This window comes from Chiloscyllium plagiosum, unplaced genomic scaffold (assembly GCF_037043375.1).
Source record: "Chiloscyllium plagiosum isolate Xiang-an unplaced genomic scaffold, Cpla_swu_hap1 HiC_scaffold_1, whole genome shotgun sequence".
Classification (NCBI taxonomy): domain Eukaryota; kingdom Metazoa; phylum Chordata; class Chondrichthyes; order Orectolobiformes; family Hemiscylliidae; genus Chiloscyllium; species Chiloscyllium plagiosum.
The window spans coordinates 48,832,991-48,845,690 of NW_028270139.1; the positions used below are offsets into that span (position 1 = coordinate 48,832,991).

Here is a 12,700-nt window from a genome sequence, read left to right on the forward strand (position 1 = left end):
AATAGGATGATCCCTGTATGGAGGGATTGTCTTATGAGTAAAGGTTAAACAGATTAGGACTCTACTCACTGTATTTTAGAAGAGTATCATGAAGGGACTTGACATGGTAAATGCTGAGAGGATAGGAGAATCTAGGACCAAAGACCATCAATTCAGAATAAGACTAATTTAGGTCAATTTAAGACTAAGTTGAGGAGGATTTTTTTTCTCTCAAAGGGTTGTCACTTTTTTGAACTTTTTGCCACAGAGCTGTGGGGACAGAGCCTTGATTCACTGTGTCCTGAGTTGTTAACTTAGATTGGCTCGAGGGTTGAAGGTTTGTATGTTGATTCCCTCTCCAGTATAATGATTTGTCAGATTTATCAAAGAGAAATATGGCTTTCTACCATTTCACTTAGAATTTGTTACTCATGTCTGTTATCATTTCCCAATTCAATGCTTTATCTCTATTTTTACTGAACAATTTTCCACTGTATCAATAGGTGCATTTCTCTACTTGAGGATTGACTTGTATGCATCTAAGTTGGATAGACTTTATTTCTGTTTCATTTCTTCGATTTTCACTACTGCCGAGAGTCATAGAGATGTACAACACCGAAACAGACCCTTCGTTCCAACTCTTCCATGCCCACCAGATATCCCAACCTAATCCAGTCCCATTTGCCAACACTTGGCCCATATCCCTCTAAACCCTTCCTATTCATATACCCATCCAGATGCCTTTTAAATGTTGTAATTTAAAAGCTTCCACCACTTTCTCTGGCAGCTCACTCCATACATGCACCACCTCTGCATGAAAAAGTTGCCTATTAGGTCCCTTTTTAATTTTTTCCCCTCTCACCCTAAAACTATACCTTCTAATTCTGAACCCCCCACCCCAGGTGAAAGACCTTGTCTATTTACCCTTTTCATTCCCGTCATGATGTTATAACCCTCTATAAGGTCATCCTTCGGATTCCGATACTACAGGAAAACAGCCCCAGCCTATTCAGCCTCTTCCCTTCGGCTCAAACCCTCCAACCCTGGAAGCATCCTTGTAAATCTTTTCTGAGCCCGTTCAAATTTCATAACATCCTTCCGATAGGAAGGATACCAGAATTGCACATGCTATTCCAAAAGTGGCCTAACCAATGTCCTGAATAGCCACAACATTATCTCCAAATTCCTACACTTGATGCTCTGCCCAATGAAGGAAAGCATACCAAACACCACCTTCACTATCCTATCTACCTGTGATTCCACTTTCAAACAACTATGAATCTGCAATCCACTGTCTCTTCATTCAGAACACTCCCCAGGTCCTCACCATTAATTGTATACGTCCTGCTCTGATTTGTCATTCCAAAATACAGCACTTCACATTTACCTAAATTCAACTCCATCTGCCACTCCTCAGCCCATTGGCCCATCTGATCAAGATCCCACTGTATTCTGAGATAATCTCCTTCACTGTCCACTACACCTCCAATTTTGGTGTGTTTGTCATCTGCAAACTTACTAACTATACCTCCTCTGTTCACATCCAAATCACTTATATAAATGATGAAAAGCAGTGGACTCAGGACTGATCCTTGTAGCACACCACTGGTCACAGGCCTCCAGTTTGAAAAGCAATCCTCTGCCACCACTCTCTGTCTTCTACCTTCAAGCCAATTCTGTGTCCAAATGGCTAGTTCTCCCTGTAATCCATGAGATCTAACCTTGCTAACCAGTCTACCATGAGGGACCTCATTGAATGCCTTACCGAAGTCCATATAGATCACATCCACCACTCTGCCCTCATCAATCCTCTTTGTTACTTTTTCAAAAAACTCAATCAAGTTCGTGAGACACGCACAAAGCCATGTTGACTATCCCTAATCAGTCCTTGCCTTTCCAAATACATGTAAATCCTGTTCCTCATGATTCCCTCCAGCAACCTGCTCACCACCGATGTCAGGCTCACTGGTCCATAGTTCCCTGGCTTTTCCTTGCCACCTTTCTTAAACAGTGGCATTATGTTAGCCAACCTCAGTCTTCCAGCACCTCACCTGTGACTATCGATGATACAAATATCTCAGCAAGGGGCCCAGCAATGATCATTTCCCTAGCTTTCCAAAGAGTTCTAGAGTACACATGATCATGTCCTGGGGATTTATCCATGTTTATGCATTTCGAGGCATCCAGCACCACCACTTCTGTAATATGGACATTTTTCAAGATGTCACCATTTATTTCCCCACGTTCAATATCTTCCATGTCCTCCTTCACAGTAAACACTGATGCAAGGTACATGTTCAGTATCTCCCATATCTCCTGTGGTTCCACTCGTAGGCTGCCTTGCTGATCTTTGAGGGGCCTTATTCTCTCTCTAGTTACCCTTTTGTTCTTAATACTGTATATTTATAAAATCCCTTTGCGTTCTCCCCCTTAACACTATTTGCCAAAGCTATCTGATGCCTCCTTTTTGCCCTCCTGATTTCCATCTTGCGTATACTTCTATTGCCCTGATACTCTTCAAAGGATTCACTGATTTCTGCTGTCCGGACTTGCTTTTTCTTAACCAAAACCTCCATATCTCTAGTCATCCAGAATTCCCTACAACTACCATCCTTGCCTTTCACCCTAACAGGAATATCCTATCTCTGGACTCTCTTTATCTGATATTTGAAGAACTTCCCATTTTCCAGCTGTCCCTTTACTTGGGAACATCATCCCCCAAATATATTTTGAAAGTTCTTGTCTAATACCATCCAAATTGGCCTTCCTCCAATTCAGAACTTTAACTTTTAGATCTGGTCTATCCTTTCCCACCACTATTTTAAAATTAATAAAATTATGGTTGCTGGCCCCAAAGTGCTCCCCCACTGACACCTCAATCATCTGTTCTACTTTATTTCTCAAGAGTAGGTCAGCTTTTTTACCTTCTCTAGTAGGTACATCCACATACTGAATCAGAAAATTTTTATGTACACACTTAACAATTTCCTCTTCATCCAAGCCCTTAACATTATGGCAGTCCCAATCTATGTTTGGAAAGTTAAAATCCCCTATCATAACTACCATAGTATTCTTAGAGATAATTGAGAAACAAACGAATGAAGTGATCTTAATTTCCTGCTGACTATTAGGGGATGTATAATACAATCCCAATGAAGTGATCATCCCTTTCCTATTTCTCAGTTCTACCCAAATAACTTCCTTGGATGTATTCCCAGGAATAACCTCCCTAAGTACAGCTATAATGTTATCCCTTATCAGAAACGCTACAACCCCTCAACTCTTGCTCCCCTTTCTATCCTTTGTATAGCATTTGTATCCTGGAACATTAAACTGCCAGTTCTGTCCATCCCCTAAACTGCCTTACCTGTTAGGCGTCTGAAAGAAATGCAGTCTAATTTATCAGTCCTACCTTGTTCTTTGCTTTGTTCTGCCTGCAATGATTGTTTGACTTGCTCTTTTTCCCAACTCTACCTGTCTCAGATTGATCTCTTTCCTCACTATCTCCCTGCCGCACCCTCCCCCTTTTCCCCTTTCTCTCTCTCTCTACCACATCTCCCTGCCATTATATTATTTCCCTTGTAATTCTGGTGCAATCTGTTCTTCTTGTACAGGTCACTTCTGCCCCACAAGAGATTCCAGTGATCCAAATATGTGAACCCTTCTCCCCTGCACCAGCTCCTCAGCCTCGCATTCAGCTGCTCTATCCTCATATTCTTACTCTCACTCTCATAGCGTCAGGAGTAATCCAGATGTTACTACCTTTGAGGACCTCCTTTTTAGATTCTCTATTCTCCCTTTAGATTCTCATCTTTTTTCCCTTCCTATGTTGTTATTTCTAATGTGTACAATAACCTCCTGCTGGTCCCTCTCTCCTTAGAGAATATTTTGCACTTTCTCCGAGATATCCTTAAATCTGGAACCAGGGAGACAACACACCATTCTGATTTTTCGCTGCCAGCCAAAGAAGCGTCTGCCTGTGCCTCTGACTAGAGAGTCCCCTATCACAATTGATCGTTTGGAACCCAACATACCCCTCATTATGTTCGAACCATTCTCGGTACCAGTAACTTGGCTGTTCATTCTACGTTCCCCTGACAGTCCGTGGGCGGCACGTTGGCACAGTGGTTAGCACTGCTGCTTCACAGCGCCTGAGACCCGGGTTTCATTCCCGCCTCAGGCAACTCCCTGTGTGGAGTTTGCACATTCTCCCCGTGTCTGCGTGGGTTTCCTCCGGGTGCTCTGGTTTCCTCCCACAATCCAAAAATCTGCAGGTTAGGTTAATTGGCCATACTAAATTGCCCATAGTGTTAGGTGAAGGGGTAAATGTAGGCGAATGGGTCTGGGTGGGTTACGCTTCGGCGGGTCGGTGTGGACTTGTTGGGCCGAAGGGCCTGTTTCCACACTGTAATTAATCTAATCTAATCTAATCTAAAAAAGAACCCCTATATTTTCCAATACAGCATAGGTGTTTGAGATGGGGGTAATGACAGAAGACTCCTGCATTCCCTGCTTGGCCCTCCTACCTTTCTTGGAGTTAACCCATCTACGTGATTGTATCTGCGGCTTTTCTCTTTTCCTATAACTGCCATCCATCACACCCCTTAGTTCCTGTAAATTCCTTATTGTCTCTAACTGCTGCTCAAACTGATCCGTGCAATCAGTTAGGATTCACAATCAAAGACATTTCCTGCAGACATACTCATCAGTTAAAAGTTAAAAATCGCACAACACCAGGTTTATAGTCCAACACATTTATTTGGAAGTACGAGCTTTCATGATGCTGCTCCTTTATTGTGTAGCTGTGGAGCATGATCATAAGACATAGAATTTATAGCAAATGTTCTCAGTGTCATGCAACTGAAATGATATGTTGAACCAACCTAGATTGCTGTTAAGTCTTTCATATTTTAAAATGGGTTGCAGGTTTCAGTTCATTAATATGTAGATTAGATTTTTTAGATTAGATTACAGTGTGGAAACAGGCCCTTCGGCCCAACAAGTCCACACCGACCCGCCGAAGCGAAACCCACCCATACCGCTACATTTACCCCTTACTTAACACTGCGGGCAATTTAGCATGGCCAATTCACCTGACCTGCACATCTTTGGACTGTGGGAGGAAACCGAAGCACCCGGAGGAAACCCATGCAGACACGGGGAGAACGTGCAAACTCCACACAGTCAGTCGCCTGAGGCGGGAAATGAACCCGGGTCTCCGGCGCTGTGAGGCAGCAGTGCTAACCACCGTGCCACCGTGCCGCCCACGGTGTAAATCCAAGAACTTCTTTCCAGTCACATTCTCATGATAATACTCTGTCTTATGATCCTCCTCCACAGCTACCTGATGAACTATAACCTGGTGTTATAATTTTTAATTTTGTCCACCCCAGTCCAACACTGGCACCTCTATATCATAATCATCAGTAACGTGGAAACTCTCCCAAAACACCCATATATGATAGGACGAGCACATCACTCTACTAAAGGCCATCACTGCACCTTAACAATCTGCAGACCCAGTGTTTTAAAAAATTCTCAAGGTCAGGTTCGTAGGAGAGTAGTCTGACACAGAACAAACGACCAAGAGGCGAGTCTGCTAGAATATGAGCATTTTATTCCCCGCAGCGTCGCCACAACCAGGTCTCATACTTACAACGGGTCTGGCTTATACTCACTCTACATGTTACCGGAACTGGGAGCCGTCAGTTCTCGTAGAGCGGTTGCCAACAACCCACGCTCGGCGGTTAAACGCAACCCCGGAGCAGACTCACCGAACTGGAGACTTTTCCAGCTGATATACTCTTTTCCAGATATAAACATTCATGTGAACAGCAGAGCAAGGCTAAAAAACACATTCCATTCTGGTTACATACAGATAAGAAGATTCACACGGGGAGGTGTGTAATAAGATTCACACAGGACTAAGCAACACCTCCATTCCGGTTAGATTCACACATGTATTGGGACATAATTTTTAACCGTTTCACCACACCCAGAAAATAGTACCTTCTTATTCCTCTTAAAAAAAACACAGCTCCAGGCTAACTTAAGGCTAACATTTTTAAAATTTAATCAAGAAACAGATGTCAATAAAATATATAATCAAGAAAGAACCCACTCTACTCATTATTGTAAATTTACAGAAAGGCTACTCTTAAAAACTATGTTCCTGTGCAGTGAGCTCTCCCACACAAGTTCCTCCAAGATCAGCCGTGAATTTTTTTGGAGTTCATCCAGAAAAAGTTACCAATGTCCAGAGATACTTGAATAGTGTAGCGATATTATGTATTGTTCTGTTTTCTAGTCCTTTATGAAGTGGCTGAATTCTTCACTTGTGAATTGATGGCCTGGCAGAACCCAAACTGAGTGTCAGAAAGTGCTGGCGACAACTTTTGTCACATTACTGATGATGGAGAGTAGACGGATGAGGTGGTAATTTACCAGTTTGGTTTGTTTTGCTTTTTGTATACAGGACATAACTGGGCAATTTACCACTTTCACAATGTTGTAGCTTTGGTGGAACAACTTGACTAGGGTGTGGGACATTCTTGTGCATAAGACTTCATAGTACTGTTGGGATGTTGTCAGGTCACCTAGCCTTTGCAGTATTTTATGACTTCAGCTGTTTATGATACAACAGAATGAATCATATTGACTGAAGACTGGTACCATGATATGGTGGAATAGAGTCATAGAGGACACAGTGAGGACTGCAGATGCTGCATATCAGAGTCGAGAGTGTGGTGTTGGAAAAGCACAGCAGATCAGGCAGCATCCGAGGAGCAGGAGAATTGGCATTTCAGGCATTTCGAACAATAGAGTCATATAGTATGGAAACAGACCCTTCAGTCCAACTCGTCCATGCTGATCAAGTATCCTAATCTGATGAAGTCCCATTTGCCAGCATTTGGCCCATATTCGGCGCAACCTTTCCTATTCGTGTACCTATGCAGATGCCTTTTCAATGTTGTAATTGTACTCCTCTACCACTTCCTATGGCAGCTTGTTCCATTTTTGTGCCACCTTTCAAAGATACCGGCCACTGCAGCGGACAGCTGGAACTGACAACCGGAAGCGGCAGGTACAAATCATTATAAATGACGGAGGAAACATCACAGAAGCGCTTCAAAGAAGGCTCCCAAGCACTGAGGATGTCACCTAGACAGGGGACGAAATGTCTGCAACACCAATTCCCAGCTCGGCGAACAGAACCACAACAATGAGCACCCGAGCTACAAATCATCTCCCAAACCTTGATCTTGCCTGTTTGTTGTGGAATTACTTTGTTCTATCACTTGTTGCTTATGCTGTTTGGCTTGCAACTAGTCAGCTGCTTGCTTCACCAGTTGTAATTTTATTTTTTTGGTAGGCCTGGTGCTATGCTTGATGCTGCCTGACCTGTGCTTTTCCTGCACCACATTAACCTTGGCTATGCTTGGCCAGCCCACCTGCGCTTCACATTGAATCAGGGTTGATCCCCTTGTTTGACAGTAATGGTAGATTTGGACATATGCCAGAGCATATGGTGGTTGCTGCCGATGGCACCCAGTGGCATATGGATGCTCTTTCTGAGCTGGTTCATCTGTTTGAAATCCATTCCATTGAACAAAACACACAATATGACAGTGAGTTTCCTTGGTGTGAAGACAAAACTCCACCAGGACAATATCAACATTTCTATTTGCCAGGCAGCTTAGATAGGATGAGGTAAAGTATGCTTTTCCCTCTAATTTCTGTTTATTACCTGACACAGATCCAGTCCAGCAACCACAACCAAACCCTTTAGGACTCAACCAGGTCAGTTAGTTGTGGTATTACTGAGCCTTTCTTGGTGATTCAAGTTCTTAATCCAGTGTACATTTTGTGGCCTTGCCATCCTCAGTGCTGCTTCTAAATGATACTTAATATGAAGAAAATTTCATTGGTGAGGCAAGATGTAGGTAGTAATCAATAGGACATTTCTTTGACCTGATTCCATGAGACTAGTTGTGGTCTGGAGTCTATGGTGAAGTCTCTCAGGGCAACTCCCTCTGGACTGTTTAACACTGTCACTACCTCTGCTGGGTCTGTCTTGCCAGTGGGACAGAACATAACATATCCAGTGATGGTCTTGTCTTGGATTTTGTGTGTAAGGTATGATTGGGTCAGGCTGAATAACAAGACAGTCTTCCCAATTTTGGCACTAGCCTGCACATCTTAGGAAGGAAAACTTTTGCAGTGATGATAGGGTTGAGTTTGCCATTGTTGCTAGTTCCTAGGTTGATGCCATGTTGTCCATCCAGTTTCAATGTTTTTCTTTAGACTTTTTAGTGGTTTGATATGAATGCGTGGCAGCCTTGCTAGGCCCTTTCAGAGGACAGTTAATCGTCGACGACATTGCTTTGGGTCGAGAGTCGTATATAGCCAGACCAGTTAAGGATGACAGATTTCCTTTCCTAACAGATATTAGTGAACCAGATGGGTTTTTAAAAACAATTGACAATAAAACCATGAATCATCATTAAAGCTTTTAGTAGTGCTTGTAGTTGAATTCAACAGTCAGATTAACTTTTCCAAGTAAGTGTTGATGAAAATGTTCACAAGCAAATACGGTTGTCAAGCTGTCTTTCTCAACCTGTGTAGTGCCCTTCAACCTGTGTTTACCCCTTCAACGCAAGTGCAGTTGGTTGACCCTACTGCATAACGGTTGCTTGAAATCAGATCTCTAGCTTCGTACCATAAAGTGACTTCAATACTTGTGTTCTAGTTCTTCACTGGTGCTGCAGTTACTAGTTGCCTTATTATGGTTTTGATTTTAATTTTGATTTGAAATTTTCAGCTGCCACCATACTCTGAAGACTAGTCAGTGATGCTGAACTCAAGTAGAATATTTCGTGTAAAATTAGGAATTGTAAGAAACAAACTGAGAGCATAATATTTCTACAACTATGATGGGGACACACTGTTTAATTGACAGTAATAATATTAGAATTTAACTTTAGTTCTAGCTTCACATTTAGGATATTATGGTAGATTATGTTGTTCAGAATACCCACTTAATAAATTGAAATTTTTGACACAGAAAGAGGCCAACGTGCAGAGCTAAATAAAAAAACCGAAAGAACTATGGATGCTGTAAATCAGAAACAAAAACAAAAGTTGCTGGAAAAGCTCGGGACATCTGACATAATTTGTGAAGAGAAATCAGAGTCAACATTTTGGGTCCAGTGAGCCTTCCTCAGAAGCTCAGAGTTAAGTTCATCTGTCCCAAAATATTAACTCTGATTTCTCTTCACAAGTGCTGCCAGACCTGCTGAGCTTCTCCAGTAACTTTTGTTTTTGCAACATTTAGACCTTTTTTAAGTGTCATGTTTTAGTTTAGGCATACTTTGTTAGGCAGTTTGACCACAGCCAGTGAAGTATTGGAGAAGTTACAAAGCAGACATTTAGATCAGGTTTTAAAATAGTTTTGTGTATGGAGTTATTTTGTGAAATTTCAAGGGCTGGCGCAAATATTCTTTTTCAAACATGAAAATGCTGACAATTCATTTATTCTCAGCATGTTATGTATACAGTAGCGCCTCGACATACGGACGACCCCGTTCACAAACAAATTGGTTTACGAACAGGATTGTACGTAAAATTTTGCTTCAATGTCCGTACGAAATTCAAGGTATGAACGCAAAAAGCCCGTGTGCGACCACATGGTTTCATTGTTCTGCTTTGCTACACACTTGTTGAATGCGAAAGCTCTCGGGCCCTGCGTGATCTCATTCAGTTCATCTTTGGTGCGTGCGCTGTAAACAGCGTTCATTGCTACGTCCAAGCATTCTTATGCTATCCAAACAATGGGAAAAATTGATTCAGTTCGCGAACATTTCGGTTCGCGAACCGGGTCCCAGAATAGATTAAGTTCGTAAGTTGAGGCGCTACTGTACTTTCTCAAGAAATATTGATTTTTCAATTATAATACATCGTTTCAAATCTTATATTCTGATTTGTTTCAGGCAACAGAAAGCATCACTGAATGTTTCAAATGCAAAGTTGACAGCAAAGAAAAAGATTGGAAAACAACTTAAAAGCAAAAGTGTCGAGAGAAAACATTCTTATGCATTCAGAAGCCGAGGAATTTCACATGATAAAAACCAAAGCTCCTCTTCCACAGAAGATGAAAGTCAGGAAAACCGCATGTTTATGCAAGACAAAGAAAATCGTTTTGTTCCTGTAACTAGGTACATATTGTCAGCTTGTTTGTTCTCCAGTGCAAAAATGCCAAAGTTTGTCTGGGATGTTTGACAGAATTTCAATGGGAGTGTAGGTAACTAAGCATGTATATTATGTATTTTGAACAATTTCTGATACGATCTTTTAGCATATACATAGATCAAGAAATCTCAGACCAATTTTTCACACATTTATCTGTTGTTGTGTCAAAAAATATTGCTACCAGAACATGAAAGCAGTATGGCAGCATGTACATGTGAGGGGAGATAGCCAGTTTGGGTTCACCCAAGAGTGTGCTGTAGTATGCCATTCAATAACAGGTTTTAGGAAATTTGCATTTTGACTGTGACTTATCCATCTATTTAAATAACTTTCAGTTGGGTACCACTGGTGGACACAATTGTATGCCAGCTCTGCCAAAAGAGGGCAATCTCTAACCTGATTATTATAGCAGAGGATAGCATTCACATGAGATTAGCAAAAATATCAGGCAAACTTTTATCTTCATAAATTCATTGCAGTCTGCTATTGAGAAAGATTACCATACAACTGAATTTGTTTTAGTTCTTTTGCATGACTAAAAATTATAGACGATATAAAAAAAAACACCTGTGAATAACTGCTGGTGTAGAATTAGAATATGTACAATTCAGGTAATGGCTTGAATTTGAAATCTTCATCTCCTGGGTTCAAATAAATTTTTGAATTCCTCACAATGCTGCCAAGGCTTATTAAATAATTTGGAATGATTAGAAAATATTTAAAATTTCATCCTAATTGCATGTTAGTATCTGTTAATTCAGAATATAATTTCCGCAGAAGTCATAACAGTCATAGAACATTGCACATCTAGCTACGAGCAATGATAGCCAAATAGAAGAAGACCTTTTTGTGCACCAGGGCACTTTTCACAGATCTAAAACTTTATGTTTGATAACTTGATGCAAAGAATATTTTTCCAGTTTTATTTTTCATTCCGGTACGAGAAAGCAGGGCTAACATCCATGAATATCCATTGAGTGGGGCAGGAGGCAAAACTCTTTCAAAAGAATGGAAAAAATACCTGGACATTCAGGAAAAAAAAAGAAATATATTTTGCTTCTGTGGCTTCAATAGAACTTCTTAATAGCTTCACCTTTACATTTTAAGATAAAAGGTTTATGGGAATGTTGCTGTTTACTAAATCTAGACTGAATAGCTCTTGGGTATCCTATTACATGTCTGAATTCAACAAAATATTGCTGGAAAAATGATTTTTCCTTCTTAATTACTTGGGTTGGAATGGAGGTATGATGGATATTATGGTCTTTAAATTATTTCTTGTATGATTTTAGGTGGTTTGAATTTGGATTGCACTATCTGTTTGGGTAGTGTAAATTGATTCAATAGTAGCATTTGGAAATTGAATGAACACATTGGAGGTAAAGGTTGCAGGATGTGGGAAAGAGCAAGGTTCAGTACTAACTAGATTATTCTTCAATACAGCTAGCCCAGACTTATCAAGATCAGAAGAAATAGGAACTGGAGAAGGCCATTTGGCCCCTCATGTTGAATGACAGGGCAGACATGATCATGGCTGGTCTGCTATAGGCCTGAACTCCTTTATCATGCTCATCATAGTCCTCAACTCCCTGAAAGCTATCTACCACCTTGAAATACATTTAGTGATCTAACCTCCACAGCTTTCTGGGGTAGAGAATTTCGGATGCTCACTACCTTTAGAGAGCAAATTCAGCGCCTTAGTTTTAAATGAATGTCTCTTTATCCTGTAGCTCTATGGCCTAGTTTGAGATTGCCTCATTAGTGGAAACATCTTAATATCTATCCTGTCAAGTCCACTCAAAGTCTTGAATGTCACAGAGTCATAGAGATGTACAGCATGGAAACAGACCCTTCGGTGCCTGCCGACCAGATATCCCAACCTAATCTAGTCCCACCTGCCAGCACCCAGCCCATATTTCTCCAAACCCTTCCTATTCATATACCCATCCAAATGCCTCTTAAATGTTGCAATTGTACGAGCCTCCACCACTTCCTCTGGCAGCTCATTCCATACACGTACCACCCTCTCTGTGAAAAAGTTGCCCCGTAGGACTCTTTCTTTTATATCTTTCCCCTCTCGCCCTAAATCTATGCCCTCTAGTTCTGGACTCCCCCACCCCAGGGAAAAGACTTTGCCTATTTACCCTATCCATGCCCCTCATAATTTTGTAAACCTCTATAAGGTCACCCCTCAGCCTCCTGCACTCCAGGGAAAACAGCCCTAGCCTGTTCAGCCTCTCCCTATAGCACAAATCCTTCAACCCTGGTAACATCCTTGTAAATATTTTCTGAACCCTTTCAAGTTTCACAACATTTTTCCGATAGGAAGGAGACCAGAATTGTACGCAATATTCCAACAGTGGCCTAACCGATGTCCTGTACAGCCGCAACATGACCTCCCAACTCCTGTACTCAATACTCTGCCCAATAAAGGAAAGCATACCAAACGCTGTCTTCACTGTGACTCCACTTT

General features: G+C 41.4%; 1 protein-coding gene across 2 annotated transcripts in view; it reads left to right on the plus strand.

Moving 5' to 3' along the window:
* The window catches only part of haspin (histone H3 associated protein kinase), a 66,018-nt gene that overhangs the window by 1,518 nt on the left and 51,800 nt on the right, over nucleotides 1-12,700 (plus strand). For both annotated transcript variants that reach the window (XM_043694296.2, XM_087986767.1), the window contains exon 2: nucleotides 9,969-10,193. In XM_043694296.2, the coding sequence (XP_043550231.2) occupies nucleotides 9,969-10,193 (225 nt within the window). The remainder of the gene's footprint in view (nucleotides 1-9,968; nucleotides 10,194-12,700) is intronic.